At 49.8% G+C, this 15348-nt stretch overlaps 1 protein-coding gene across 2 annotated transcripts in view; it reads right to left on the bottom strand.

Annotated features, from left to right (window-relative positions):
- Nucleotides 1–1399: 1399 nt before the first annotated feature.
- Nucleotides 1400–15348, bottom strand: part of GPR156 (G protein-coupled receptor 156) — a 56669-nt gene continuing 42720 nt past the window's right edge. For both annotated transcript variants that reach the window (XM_045556961.1, XM_045556968.1), the window contains exons 7-9: nucleotides 13237–13473; nucleotides 7117–7275; nucleotides 1400–2868 (exon numbers count right to left, since the gene is read on the bottom strand). In XM_045556961.1, the coding sequence (XP_045412917.1) occupies nucleotides 1540–2868; nucleotides 7117–7275; nucleotides 13237–13473 (1725 nt within the window). In that variant the 3' untranslated portion in view covers nucleotides 1400–1539. The remainder of the gene's footprint in view (nucleotides 2869–7116; nucleotides 7276–13236; nucleotides 13474–15348) is intronic.

Below are 15348 nucleotides of genomic sequence, written 5' to 3'. Positions count from 1 at the left end.
CCCCTCTGAGCGTACCTAACGAGGCCCAAACTCCTTCACACAAACAAGTGCACACCCACAGATGCACACATGGGACTGGGGACAGGGGACAGCCTGTTCATGACAACCAGCTCAGCAGCAAGCAAAGTGGACCCTGCTGTGCTCTCCCTGTGGCTTTGGCAGCTGCTGAGTTCTCTTCACCAGCTCCCTGGCTCCCTTCACCGCACACACCAGGTGCGGGTGTGCCCCGGTGGCAGTGGTGGCAGTGGGAAAGTAGAGGCCTGCTTCCCAGAGGAGAAAAACCGGTTTTGTCATCCTGGGCTGCAGTTCTCATCTGCTGCTTTATTGTCTGGCCTCGCCTTGCCACTGCCAAGCCTCTTCTGCCACTCCCAGAAAGAGTGAGGAGCTGTGTCCCCAAGGAAATCCACCTTGGAGTCCGAGGAGCTGTGTGTAAGTCCTCCATGGGCTACTCTCCAGCAGTGTGCCATTGAGGGAAGTTCTGTCCTTCCTCTGAGCCTCATACTCCCCATCTGTAAAAATGAGTGTCTACTTCACAGAGGTATCATAATGAATCACTGAAATTTGATATAGCCAAGTACTGTGCCAGACTCAAGTTAGACGTTCAAACCCTCTTTTCTGTCCTGCCTTCTTGCCCCCATTTCTTCTTTCTGGTTTCCCCATCTGGCTTCCAGGTTTATGTGTCTGTTGGTAGTCACGTAATCCCAGTGGCACCCAAAGCACCTCTTGAACAATAAGGCGTCCTCTGCCCCACCAGAGACTGCTGGGATGCCCTTCCCCCAGCACAGAACTGCACCGCCGGGAGAGTCAAAGGGATGGGCCATGGGACCAGGGCACAGCCTGGGTCTCAGGCACATCTGAGCCCAGGAGAGGGATCTGGGTAGCCTGTGGGTGCCTGGAAATCTCGCTGTCTCGGGGATAACGGTGAGGTGACGTAATAGTGGAAAGACGTGAAGAAGAAATAGCGGTGTAGCGGTGGCTCTGAGCTGAGTCTGGCCAGAAGCCGGAATCTCAGGGTGGTGCTGTTCACAACCTTCAGCAGAAACAAAACCACCACCTTCCAGGACGTAGGAGCCTTATCTTCCTGGCAGGTCTGTCCACCAACAGGCCAGTTGGACCCCACAACTCAGGTTTTGCAGAAATTTCCCATCCATCTCCCCATCTATCTGTCCATCCAGCCACCCAGCTGGTACATATTAATAGTTTTGTAGAATGCAGGCTGACCCGGATGGAAAACCCTATGTGTTCATTTAGCACCTTTCATCTAAGGAGTCAGTATCTTTTATAGTCACTCAACTGGAGTCTTTTACAGTAATGCTGTGAGGTAGTAACAAGACAGGCAATACCCTTCTTTTTATAGATCAAGGAGTGCTCTCAGCAACACAGCGAGCATAGCCGGGGCACAGCTGAAACACGTTACGGGCTGGCTGAATGCAGGGCACTGGTCTGTTCCCTGAAGACCAGAAACTGGCTGTCCGCCTGCGGGCCTTCTCATGGCTTCTCCCGCACTAACCTCTGTCTCCGGACTAGCTCTGCTGCCCTTCACACCAGTGTGGGTTTCAAGTCATCTTTGAAGTTCACGATGGGCTTGGAGCGGGCCCACAGCTTTTCCCAGGAAGCCAGCCCCCTGGCAGGCTCGGGGTCAGTGTCTGATGTGTCACTAGAGTCAGAGGAGCTCTGGAAGCAGATTTCACAGTAGGGCCGGTGGCAGCGGCAGAAGAACTCATCTGAGCTGCTGGACTCAGTGTCAAAATAGTCGTACTGAGAAGACAGGGAGGGACAGCCTAGGGATGCTGGGGATCGCAGCTGCCACTGCTCAGGCAAGTCTGGCGAGGCTCTGGATGGCCGTGGGGCAGCAGGACTTTGTGCCCGGCCAGACTCAGAAGGCTGGTAAGGAAAGGCCACATCATTCCCTTCAGCCCCCTGGGGATCTGTCTGGCTTTGTTTGTTGCCCTCCAGGGTGCTTGGCCTGTCTTGAGGACCTGAAAATAGAGAAGGCTTCCTGCAAGAGGGTCTTGGAACCCTGCAATCAGCAGTTTGGGGGGCCAGCCTGGGGCTGTCCCCATTCTGCACATTCAGCCCACTGTGTGCCCCAGAAACAGCCCTGTTTGCCTGACGCCCCGCATAGGAGGGTCCAGAGCCAGGAGGGCGTGAGCAAGCCTGCCGAGCCGCCCGCCTTCTCCTAACCATGTACGGGCTGAAGCCCAGCTCCTTGCAGAGGGGCATCTTCTGGGGGCTGAAGGCAGCACTGCTCTTCCAGGGCTGCTGGGGACGAGACGGGGATGAGGGGAGCGGAGCCTCAGGACCCAGGCCCAGATCTTGTAAGACTTCCTGAAGTTTCTCCCTGATCACTGAATTGACCCTTGACAGCCGCCGTGGGGGCTCCTCTGAGTTCTCCAGCGGCCTCTGTCTCTGGGTATCAGAGCCCCCTCTACCTTGGAGGAGACTATGGCTGGGGGCCATGGGTGCCTGCTCTCCTCTTTCCATATTCCGGCTTTGCTCAGCCTGTAGCTTCTGGCTACAACCTGAGTCTAAATGATCAGAAAAGTCTTTCAAGTCAGACATCTTCTCCTGCTGTCCTGGGGAGGGGCTGGTGTCTTTCTCAGGCCCCTCAAGGCTTTGCACACCTAGGGAGGGCACTGAGCTACGCTGGGAGTCCTGGGCAGCCACGCCGGCATCATTCCGAGAGCCAGCGGGGCATTCCAAAGGCCGCTGGGCAGAGGATGCCGTCTGGACGTCCTTGCTCCGGGAGGAGGCAGGTGGGGCAGCCCACCCTGGGAGGTCATAGTTGCACTCAGCAGACATCAGCCTCACTAGCTTCTCTTTGGCATTGTTTACTTGTTCCTGCAGGCTTTCAATCACAGCATTTTTCTGTAAAATAAAAGTAAAAACATCAACAAAACATGCTGATGAGGGTTCCATACTGCCTCCCAGGGTGGAGAAAGTGTGGCTTCAGAAGACCTTGGTTTAAATTCCAGTTCTTCCAATGTATTGGCTGGTGGCCTCAGGCTCTGAGGCGGTACCTTCCTCAGGTGAAATGAGTTGATATGCACAATAACTGCATGGATGAGGCTCAATAAACAGCCACCAGTTATTGGTGTTGTCTTCATCTCCCCTTGTATCCCCAGGCTGTGCAGCATTGTCTGAGGACGGAGAAGTCACAGCCTAGCTGCTGGGGTGCACCCCCCCACCCTTCCCCAGAACTCAGGGGGTCAGGTCCTTCTGCAAGACACCAGCCTGAATAATGTTTGTGGTGGTCCAACTCCGGGTTTATCACACTTTTGCAAAATACAGACGAATTTGAAGCACATCCCAAGGGAGGAACAAATGGGGAAACAAGTATTTTGCCTCTCGCTAAACAGCCTAGAAAATGGAAAGAGCAGGGAGAAGAGTGGAGGTTCCTGGGCCAAACACGTAAGACTGGAGGCAGGAGGGGCCAAAGAGAATCTCAGTCGGTGTCATCACCTTCCTAGGCTGGACCTCTGGGGGTGAGAGGCCAAAGCTAACATGTGCCAATATCAACTGTCAGTATCTCCTGAAGAAGTGCATGCATCAGAACTATTGGAGAAACTTTGAAAAATTATATATTGTTAGGACTAAGTCCCTGATAGCTTGATTCAGCAGACTTAGAATGGAGCCCAGGAGATGAATGAGGCTGGGGCAGTTCTGCTACTGAACTGCTTACCTGCTGCACAGGTCAGCTGATCAACAGGCTGTGCCGGGGAGGGCTGGCAGGTGACAGCTGCAGAGACACATCTGTCCTAACTGCAAGATTCTGGGGCACAAGTAGGAAAGGGAGTGTTGGCAATGGGTGTACAGGGAATGACTGAAGCTGGACATCTTTCCTTCATGCAGCAGCTGATTCTCTGGCTCAGACCGCATGTCCACCTTTGGAAATTTCTTATACTCAAAGGCGGAGGAGCAGGGATGAGATCTTCAAGGGGAACAGCTGCTCTTGGGGCAAATGACATGGCGTTAAGGGTTTTGGGACGGCAAAAATATAAGCATATGTTCTAGGAAGTCTTGTTGAACACCAAAATGCTGCCTCTTTGCTGCCACGCCCTGTAGAAGCTGAAGATGACCATTTGGACATAGTGATACGTTAACGATGCCCTAGAAACAAAAGGATATTCCCCTTTTAGGATAACTAATACAAGCTGCCTATGGATTGAACCTGTGGTTTCTTCTCAAGTGTTTTACATGGGAGAGTTGCCCAGAAATGATCCTTTAAGGGAGCAGTCAGTAACTTCAGTAAAATAGTCCAATATTCTGACTAGCAACTTCCCAGACAGACCCACTGCTCCCCACGTATGAGCAGCAAGGGGATTGATTTTCTGATAGTCAGTATTCCCAGTTTCACCCTGGTTTAAGCCTACTTCTTTTACCATCAGGAGAGAGTCCAGCATCAGTGAGTGACGGATGAATAAGGCGGAAGGGACTTTCAGCTGAGCACCTGCATGCCTGTGCTCCCCCGCTGCAGAGAGGTAAGGGCTGGGCGTTGCTGGGTGAGTGCAGATGACTCAAGGACTCGCTAGGAGCAGCGTGGATGAGTAACAGGAGACACTGGGCCTCTTCAGGATACCTGGGCTGTGCTCGCGCTCTCTCTCTCTGAGGATCTCATAGGGGTGACTGTGACGGCTGCACAGGAGGGACCCCAAGTCCCTCCTCCTCCCCTAGTCTCTCCTCCTGAAGCCCACCCTGCACAGCCTCATGCTGGCTTCTGCAGGCCTCGATTGCCTCACAGAGTTAGGAAGAGGCCATCAGCTGATGACAAACACTCCAGCGGGCAAAATCAGAGTACTGCATTTTTGTGCTTCATCCACAAACTCCTTTGAGTATAGAAAAACAGCATAAACACCGAGTTGGGAAGAATATTTTTCTCCCAGCAAACCAACATCTGAAGCTGGCTGCTGGCAGACTTAGAAATGTCAACCTAAACAGTCAATTTCCCTTCTTCCAGAAAAGGAAGTGGGACTGTTTTCTCCATGGCTGCATACTAATTAGAGGTGTGGTGTGAGGCACTGCCTTTGTGAGACCAAAATCCGACCTACCGTGGCAGCTGCATTGCAATGAGCTTACTAATGATTACTTTGGGCACATTGGGGGAAGCAAAATGACCACTGGCGGGTTTCATAGGGTGCAGGCCGTAAGCAGAAATGGAATCAACGTCTTGTTTCTATGGTTCAAAGAAGAAAAGTAATGGGTGGGTTTCCTTGGCTACAGAGTGGCCTGTCTGCTGGCCTTCACTCTGACAGGGCAGTCAGTGACAGATGCCACCCCAAACAGCTTCCACGGGACCCTTGGCCATAGGGGCAAGAGAGGCTAGAATGAGAAGATGGACAGCCCAGACCATGGGAAAGTAAGAGGAAGGGCATGGGTGGCAGAGGGGCTGCACAAGAGGGAACTGCAAACTGTGAGCTGGTGTCAGGGTTTGTGCACATACTGAGGCTGGAGAGACATTTGTGTTTATCTGCTGGGCAGCACTGGAGCTGGGGACGCAGCTACTGGATCCCCTCTAGGCCTGCCCCGGGGTCCTGGGACTGGCTGCTGGTTCTCAGGCCTGTTCCGCGGAAGGTGTTCCAGGTGTAGCATGTGCTGGGAAGGTCAGCTTTTTACTGCCTGTGCATCTGTACTCACTGAGGGCCCTTCCTCTGGAGACTCAAAGCATCGCTTTGAATAGAGCAGACTGAGTCCCTGCGTGGGAAGCAGGGCAGCATGGCAGAAGTACAAAAAGCACGTCGCACATTACCATAAGGCTAAAGAGTCAGTCCACTTGGCTGTTCCAACATTAACTGATCGTGAATGAAAACCATCCTGGCTGTTCTAGCCAAGTTTCTGGCCTCCTGTTTAGCTGGAAAAAAAATGCTTCTTTGATATTTCACAGAGCATCAAAGGCAATGCTACTCCCTTGCCAGGTGGGAAGAAATCTGGCTTTGAAATAATGTCCTGAAATGCTTCATACATAGTGAAGAGATGGAGAGGTATTGCTCTGACAGTTGAAAAAGGTCCAGAACCAAGGGGACGTTGTGGGAAACCAGAGGGCAGGGACAGTGGGTACCTAGGCAGACTGGGTACCTAGGTACCTTCATCGGTCATGTTTCGTAGGTCCCCATCACACCATCCTCTCACCAGGGACTATTAACACCCAGGTGGAAGTCCCATTACAAAAAAGCAGTTTCCCAAATAGCACCTACTTAGCTATGTTCTGAACTGAAGAAAATATGGAATGTAATTCAATTAGTGTCAAAATACTGACTAATTCCCCTGGGCCCTGTGCCTTCATTCTGAGTCAATGCACCCCTCAAGCTTTTCCACGTGCTTCTTCAAGCCTGCACAACGCTGCCAAAGTCTGGGAGAGGGGCCAATTCTGGCTCAAGTACAGAAGAAAGAACAATGGGGGACTGCCTGGCTCCCCTTGGTGCTATAAGACCATGCAGAAGCCCTTGGTTAGTCCCCCTCGGTTAGTCCCCTTCCCCATCTGTAGATATGTCTGGATTTACTGGGCTGATGGATGACTGAAACCTCTAGTCAGCACCTGGGAAAGAGACTCAGGGTCCCCTAAGATCTTGGACATGAAGGCACTACTCTAAGTAAAGAGAGTGTCACCCAGAAGCCAGTGTCCACTGCAGCTCAGGGCCTCTACAATGCTTTTCCCTCTTCTTGGAATGCTTTTCCCTGTACTCCTTGCCTGGCCACTTTGTACTTAGCCTTCAGCCGTCAGCTCAGAGAATCTTTTTTGACTGCTTTATATTAGGTTCCCTTGCCCTTACCACCCTGATTTTTTCCTTCATAATTTACATGTTTATGTTCCATATAGATGTTCCTAATCACAATTTATCTGTTTATGTTTCCCCCACTCAACAGTGGGCTTCATGTGGGCAGGAACTAAGTTTTTGTTCACCAGCACTTAGCACAATGCCCTGCACACAGGAGTGACTGGATAGATCTCCGTTCACTGAATGATGCAGATCATTGGGGAAAGGCTGAGGCTTTGCTTGCTGTTCAGGGAAGTGGGAGGATGGGAGGAAAAGAGGATGAGAGCAACGAGAGCATCTGGGGGCCACCGATGCACGACTGAAGTCCTTTGCAGAGAATCCACCAGGCAGGGGTGCAGCTTACTTCCGTGAGGAGCCTCTCCATGGAACTTTTCTCTCCTCTCAGGTGGCAGTTCTGTTCCTCACCATACTGGGTATGGAAGCTTTTGCTGGGAGTGCTGAAATATTTGGCCATGCATCTGATTGTTTGATTTTCCTCTTCAAATGCCTTCCATTGCTTCAGCTATTAGATAAAAGAACACATGTTACTTATTTAATTACACACCAAGAAGCACATTCTCTCACTCTTTCTCATAAACACCAGGGAATGACACTGTCACAGATACACATGTGCACAAGCTATTCTCTCCTCAGAACGTACTGTACTCTGGAGAGCTCATAGACAGTGATGACAGAAGGTATAGAGAATGTTAAGGTTGGATAGTTTTAGAAAACACCAAAGGAAGATGACAGGTAGATGAAATAGAACAATCTTAGCCCATCTACCTACCCATTGCCAAATTGATCAGATAAAGCCAGAGTTGAACTATCCTTCCAGAGCCATATCCTAAAGCCAGCGTTTGGGAGCTATCACAGGGTTAAGTAATCTAAACACCGTATGTTTCCTATGAAACCATTTCTAGTTGTGTCTAGCTGTGCTTAATTATTTTTCGTTTGTTCACTAATGGTGTGGTAACTTCTATTGAAACCCCAGTTCCTTGCTGGTGGACTTCTAACACAAGTCAATTATTAAGGCTCAAACAGAGAACCACAAATGTCAATACATATGATAGAACATTAGGTCTGAGATCTGATCCTCTTTTTTCCTTGACAAATGAAGGATCCAAGAGGAATGTGGCTGTCTAAGCTCACCACATGGGCTAGCAGCAGGGCCCCAGCTGTAACCGGGGCACTGTGCCCCACCACGTGTCCTCACACAGTTGATTGAGAAAGAGACTGCTCACTGCGGGGGTCCTCGGGAAGATTCTTCAGGAGAAACTGGTCTTGAGAAACAATCCGTGGAAGCGTGGGCCGATTTAGTTTAGCAGGGATGGAGCCGAACACAGAGCACTCACACAGGCGTCCTCCCGAGCCTTTGGGACACTGTCTCTACCTGGGGAATGCCAGTGATGTGAATGACGGAGGGGGCCACAGTGGTGGAGACTTCTCTTTTTCCCTTAAAAATCCCCATAACTAAATGTCCTACTGACAGAGGCTGGGGACTCTGGCACCTTAGTTCTAGAAATGATGCTGAGGTGTCTATGGGTAGCCTCAAAAGGAACCTGGAATTTCCTTGCTCACTCATCAAACATTTATTAAGCTCTGACTATGGGGTATAACCCAAATTCCATAAGTCTCAGATAGAATTCTAAGTCTTGCCATCAATTTCAATACCACATTCTCACCCAAGTCCTCTTGGGTCCTCTGTTGACACAGCATGAGTCCTTCATGGCGTCAGGAGCCTGTGTGAACTGTGCTGGGTGAGGCCAGGAATGTCACCTCTCAGATGCCCTTCTCGAAGGCGCCCTCCCTTCTGAAGGATGCTGTCAGCTCACCACTCCACTCAGGAACCGGTGGAGCCAACACCACACGGTCACTCTCTGGACTTGGTGGATGGAGTGGACTAGGGTTACTCTCCTAGCACTGACCCTGGCCGTGTTGCAGTGTTTCTGCTGCTGCTCAGCAACACCCCCGCTTCCTTAGCAGTACAGCTTTTCCTTTCTTTTCCCCAGCACCGCCGGTCTGAGGCCTCTCTGCAGGGCTGCTGGAAGAACAGCCCAACGTTGGCACAAGGGTACTTCCAGGGCTTTTGGGCCTAAGCTGGCCAGGTGGAGTCAAGTCAGGTACTCTGTGACTAAAGCTGCCCCACCTCCCTTAATTCGTTCTTTGTGAAGATGCTGGTCCTCAAGACTTGACCCTTCAGAAGGACAGACACATTCTGGCTTTCTCAGCCACTAGGCTATGTGGGTATGGTAGGCTGAATAATGGCCTCTCGAAGATGTTCATTGGCCTCCTCATCCCTGGAACGTGTGAATGTGCTACCTGACATGGCAAAAGGAACTTTGCACATGGGAACAAGTTAAGGATTTTGAGATGGGGAAATGAGTCTGGATTATCTAGGTGGGCCCAGTGTAATCACAAGAGGGAAGCGGGATGGTTAGAATCAGAGAAGGGGATGTGACAACAAAAACAGAGGTTAGAGAGTAAGATTTGAATATGCCACACTGCTGGCTCAGAAGTTGGAGGAAGGGACAATGAGCCCAAGAATGCAGGTGGCCTCTGGAAGCTGGAAAAAACAAGGAAATAGATTCTGTTCTGGAGTCTCCAGACGGAATACTGATCTACTGACTTCTTGATTTTAGCCAAATAAGTCACATTTCAGATTTTTGTCCTCTGCAACTGTAAGTTAACAAATTTCGATTATTTTAAGCCACCAAATGTGGTAATTTATTATGGCAGCAATAGAAAAGCAATACAGTGGGATAAAATGCAGAGTCTTTAACAGGGCACGCCAGGGCCTCAGAGGCTCCCCGTCTCTGCCCTCTCTCCTCTTGTCATTCTCCCCTAGTTTCCGTTTGTGCTCCAAACACACCCTATTCTCTCTGGGGCCTCTCTGCCTCTGGTCATGATGTTATCTCATCTGAAATCCCACCCCTGTCCTTCCCCCATCTGCTCAATGAACTCCTACTATTCCTTCAGGCCTGAGCTCAAACACCCCATTTGCTGAGAAGGTGTCACCTAGTTCCAGGGAGGGTCTTCCTCAGTCTCGTGTCACATGTCTTCCTCAAAGCACTTAACACGCATTATAACTCGTTTCGCGTCTGCTCCCCACTAGACCCAGAGGCGAGGTCACGTCTTTAAGCTGCATTCCCAGCAGTTAATAAATGGACGGATGGATACCTGAGCAAATGAAGGAAGCTTTCCTCTAAAAGTCTCACGGATCTAGCAGGGGTGCTGGGGCACAGAGAGAACTACGAGGCGGACTACAAAGTCCCAAGTGCCTTCACGGAGGAGCAGATGAAACACTTCGGGGTTTGGAGAAAACAATGTCCTAGCTCAGGACCTGCCTGCCTCTCAGAGGAAGTGGAGGGGTGGAGGATGGGTCACATTCAGGTCACAAAAGCAGAGGCTGGCTGACTCCTGCCAGTGCTTGGCATAAACACTCGGGCATTTCCTGAGGGCCTGTGCAGAATGCTTCGTGGTGCACCTGCCTCTTTAGTAACGTCCTCCATGTCACCCAGCTCTCTGGCGCCGCCTGGCCGCCCCTGGGGGTACCTGTGCCTTTGCTTCCACAACCCCCTCCCGTCGCGTCCGGGCTGGAAGCTCCGCGGGGGAGGGAAGCCCACCTGGCCGCAAACCTCCCTTCCCCCCACCTCGCGCCACGCAGCCCCCCTCCCGCGCTTTTCCAAATGTGCTCAGCTGTCTTACTGTCCAGGGAACACACAGTGCAAGTCTCACAGGGAGATTCCTTCTGACCTCTGAGCCTGAGAGGAACGCACAAGAAACTGACAAACCTCAGTTACTTTTGTATTTTGAAAAAGGATTTACCTCCTAAGCATCAAATACAGTAGACTATAAGATATGTTTTTTTCTGTTCACATCGTGGTCAGTTCATTCAAGAGGAGGGGGAAGAAAAGCACGAGAGAGAAAATAGAAGAGGAAAGACAGGTAAGAGAAAGGAAGCTCAAGAAAGCTAGGAGGAAACCGGGGTGGGGAGCCAGACAGAAGGGGAGAGATGGCCAATGCTGTCTGTCTCCCCCAGATCCTGTACCCCACAGTCACTCCCTGTCCACTCCCATTCCAGCAGATCAGGTGCTTGTGGCTTAGCGCAAACCTGGAAGTCAGATTTCAAGCTGTGCTTCATCCTGCACTTTTGTGTGCAGATGGGAGTGCCCGGATGTCACTCCTGTCCTAGGTGCTGAGGATTCACACACCAGAGGAAGCAGAAGTCGTGTGGGGGAGGCTTGGGATGCCAGGAGGCAGTGGTGAGAGGGAGGGTGGACAGAGGAGATGTAAGTAGGGCAACATCGAGGAGGTCACTGATTCACTTAATTTTCAGACATTGGTCTTGTTTGAGATCAGGAAGGCGTTCCTCTGATAGTTCCTTGAGGATCACGTCTACCCCACATTATTCTGTTCTCGTTCAGAGACTCCTATTAGCTTTCAATTGTATCCCTAGATGTTTTCCATATTTTCTTATCTAGTCTCTCATTTCTATCTGTTTTCTTGCTTTCTGTTTCCTTAAATGAATTCACGAATTCAATATTTTGCAGAGTCTAATTGCCTATCCAGTGCTTCTCTTGGGGCTTTAAATTTGATACAATATTTTTCATCCTTATTCAATATTTCATTATCTAAGATTATGTTCATGATGGTTTGCTTTAGTTGAACAGGGGCAATATCTTCTGAATCCCATTGACAAGACAAATCAGACATCTTCTAAAAACTTCTACTTCAGAGGAAGGCAGCTTCTCTGAATTATGAGAAATTTGTGGCCCTTTTCTTGTGAACTGCAGACTCCCTTCACAGGTCCTTTCCCCCTGAATTTATAGTCTTACACGAGAAGATCTGTATTCTCCTGGCATAGTAACTATATTCTCTTGGTCTTTCCCTCTTGAGCACACGAAGGCTGCTATGTCTCCAGGTATCACATACATTCCAGGCAGGAAGAAGGTAAAAGGGGCAATGTCAGCCACGCTAATCATTTTATTTAGGAAAGCAAAAGCTTTCTCACAGGCCTCCCAGAAAACCTCTAGTGTTCACAATGGTGTCATATGGGCACTGCTAGCTATTAGGGAGGCTGGCAAAGCAACAGTTTAGCTTTTCCATCTACCTAGTGGAGGTAAGCATGGAAGACAGGCATTGGCAAAGAGGTTAACAATCAACAATGTTGGCCACAGGGCCTTCCCCAAAGGCCCCTGCCCACTTGTCCCCACCATCCCCATCTCCTAGGGAGGAACAGTCCTTGCTTTTCAGAGCCCATTTCTGCTATATCCCAGAAAAATAAGCCTCAGCTCTCAGTGGCTTCCTTCATTCCAGTTCTTACAACATTAAGATTTGGCAAAAATTCCTCCAGTTTCTGGCACAGAGGCAATATCCATCCTTGGTTTCTAGTGCTGCTGCTGCAGACTTTTTCATCATTACTTATTCTACTGAGTATTTTAATGAGAATTTATGAACAGGAAGAAGAGTAAAGGGCCCATGCTTGTGTTACACCATCACACCCCAAAGTATACTCTCTCTTTAAAAAATACACCATAACTCTCCACCCGCCAACACTTAAATTATCAGTTAGCTCCCTCATGAGGACATGAGGACATCATTCATAGTGAACTGGAAGCTGCAGTGGGAATCAGGATGGGGTCTTGAGGGAGGAGTGGGGTGAAGGAGGCCTCCGGGGGAAGAAAAGGAGAATTAGGAGGGAAACAGGAAAGTGCCTAATGCCAAGTTCATTAACTTAGGCATCTGTGGCTCAGTGGTCCCTAGGGCACGGCATGAACACTACTGCTCATTTGCCCCTTTGAGCCTATGGATCCCGTCTTCTTTCTCTCTGAATCTTCCTTCTTTTTTGCTGTCTGGATATTCCTGCTACTAGCTTCTCCCCTCATTTGATTTTTTTCTTAATCCCCATAATATTAAATATATTTTTATTTAGTTTTTATTCCTCCTTGTTGTAAAAAGAAGAGGAATGCTCTATAAACATTCTTCCAATAAGAAAAAAGGAAAAGCATTTTAAATCATAAAGTTCCAAACGCATTTTTCCCTGTGAATCTGCAATCCCCAATTGGAAAGACATAAAGGTTCCTCACTCCCACACTAGTGAAAGAAATAACATTATTGACATGAAGGGGGGCTTGGGAATGAGTGCAGCAGACTGGAGGGTGGGCGGAGAAGCAGGTCTGCGATGCAGCCCCCCAAGGAACAGGCACGGTGGGTGTGAAGGGTGGAAATGGGGGTTGTCACCACTGCTTGGCCCACTCTGGCCTGCCCGCCTTGTGACAGGGAGCAGAGCTGCCTTCCTCCAGGACAGTGAGGAAGGACAGAGGTGGCCGCCTCACTAGGTTCCTCTGCCTTCCTTCTGATGCTCCAACAAATGGCATGGAGGGGTTATCAGTAGAAAACAAAATGAGCAACTTCTTGTCCCCCGTGAAAACTCTGGAGTGACTAAGAGGACCAGCCCTGCAAGACTTTTCCTGGAGCATACCTGGGGAATGAAGATGAAGCAGTTGATTGTGGTTGTGCAAACAAAGATGCCTCCAGACGTGAGTCCAAAGACCAGGTTGGGCCAGGAGTGCAAGTATCTGGTGACCACAAAAAGCAGCCCAGCGGCCAGTACCAGGAGGTTGACCCCAACCATGATGGTTAAGGACTGGTTCACAGGAGGAGAGCTGACGTGGTCAGTCAGGCCAGCCAGGTAGGCACCATACAGCAGGAGCAGACCCTGGGCAGAGAGGAGAACCAGAGGCTCAAAGGAGTGGAACAACAGGTTAAACAGCAGTAGGGCTGGAATACATTTCCTCCTCTGTAAAATTGGGGTAATAATACCTACTTTTAAGGTTGCTATGAAGATTTACTAAGATAACACATAGGAGAACCCTTAGGGCAGCCCCTTATACCTAGCAGGTACTTCATAAATGTTATTTTCCTTTCCTTCACTGAGAATTAGTTTATCAGAAATTGGCAAGTCAGCCATCATACAGGACTCTTCTGGGACAAGGCACAAGATCATACAGGTGGGTGGGAGCCCTACAGAAAGGGCCGTTGTGCACTAGGAGGGCAGTGGGCACAGACTGCCGCTGGTGGTGAGAGCTCCCACGTCCACTGTGCAGTTTTGCACACTGCACAAAGCTGAGACGTGCAAGTGGAAATTGACCTGTGGTCTGCTTGTCAAGTCACGTGCCATGGCAGGGGCAGTGCCCAAAGGAAGGGGCTCTTTTTTCTAATATACCCAAAGGCACCATCTGCTTGCCAAGCCCTGCACCTGTAAGATTGCATCTGCCTAGAAGGGATGCCTTTTTCTAATTTACACGAAGCCTGTCTATAGGCTAGCAGTGGCTTTGTGCCAGTGAGTGTTTACAGGAGATGAAGGGTGAATAAAGAGGAGAACAAAGACAGACTGGGACCTAGGCAAGACTGTGGGGCAGGCACAGGCAGCAAAAGCCCCATCTATACTTTTCACCCTCTGTGTGACATTCCCCGCCCCCACCATAAGGAACCCAGGGCCCTATTCTTTCCTCTCTCCCATGAATGTAAACCTGCTCTCAGCGTTCTCATTTGTACTAAGGAGAAAATATCTCGCAGCACCTTGAAGTGCTGCCTCTCCCAGAGGAGCTGCATTTATTCAGAAATCGAAGCTTTAATGAATCATACACAATATCTAAGTTCACCATATGTTCACCTTTCTATGTGCAAAGTGTCATACAAGGTGTAGGGCAGAAAACAGTGCCACAAAGAAGAATACGCCATGGTCCTGGCTTTCAAGGCACCCAGTCTGGTAGGCAGATTTAAGGTAAGCGCACACGTGTCCATGCTTATAACACAGAATGTGAAGACGCCATGGGCGACCAGGTGGGGTGGGGACCCTGGTATTCAGAGGGAGACCTAACAAAGAAAGTGAGGTCAGGGATCAGCAGGACACCTGCTGGGGACCCTGAAATCGTACAACCTGGCCAACTCCGCCTGCAGAGATGGCCCTAAAGATAAGTTTTTGGAGAAATGGCTGTGCCAGGAGGGAAGGAGTGAGCATGGCAGAGATGCCTACAGGTGCCCTCGTCCCCAAATGGGGCCTGAGGGCCAAATGTGGCCACCCTGAGATCTTCAGCAAATGGAGGACACATAAGTCAGGAGGCCAGTGGGGCCTGGCTTTTGGGTAACTGACGCCATCAGGCCGTATTCAGCAGAGCTGGATCATCAGTAATGTAATCAAATGTGAATGAAATTAATTCTACAATTTTGAAATGTTCAAATAGGATTCCACTTAAAGATTTTAATTCCATTAAAATTCTTGTTGAAAGAGAAATAAGTGTGAATAAAGTCTCTACACATCCATGGCTCATGTTTGAGTGAGTCTTATCTGATTCTTGCGTGTCATTTGCCTTAACTGCTGAGAAGTGGGAGGCAGGGGGGTGACAGGCTCAGCGGGGGCCTCAGAACTTAAGGTGAAGATTGGGGTCCTCTGCAGGAGCACCTCACTGGCCAGGGAGCCTATGGGGTCTGGCTCAGGAAGTTTCCTGATGCTCAGCACTCTTTTCCTTCTTTGTCCTGCAGAGAGATGTTACAGTAAAATAAAATGGAAATGGGAGTATATAAAAGGCAA

The sequence above is a fragment of the Lemur catta genome, chromosome 1 (genome assembly GCF_020740605.2).
Source record: "Lemur catta isolate mLemCat1 chromosome 1, mLemCat1.pri, whole genome shotgun sequence".
In the NCBI taxonomy this organism is placed as follows: Eukaryota; Metazoa; Chordata; class Mammalia; order Primates; family Lemuridae; genus Lemur; species Lemur catta.
The sequence above is the reverse complement of the archived record's forward strand: the minus strand, read 5'-3'. Positions and strand labels throughout refer to the sequence as shown.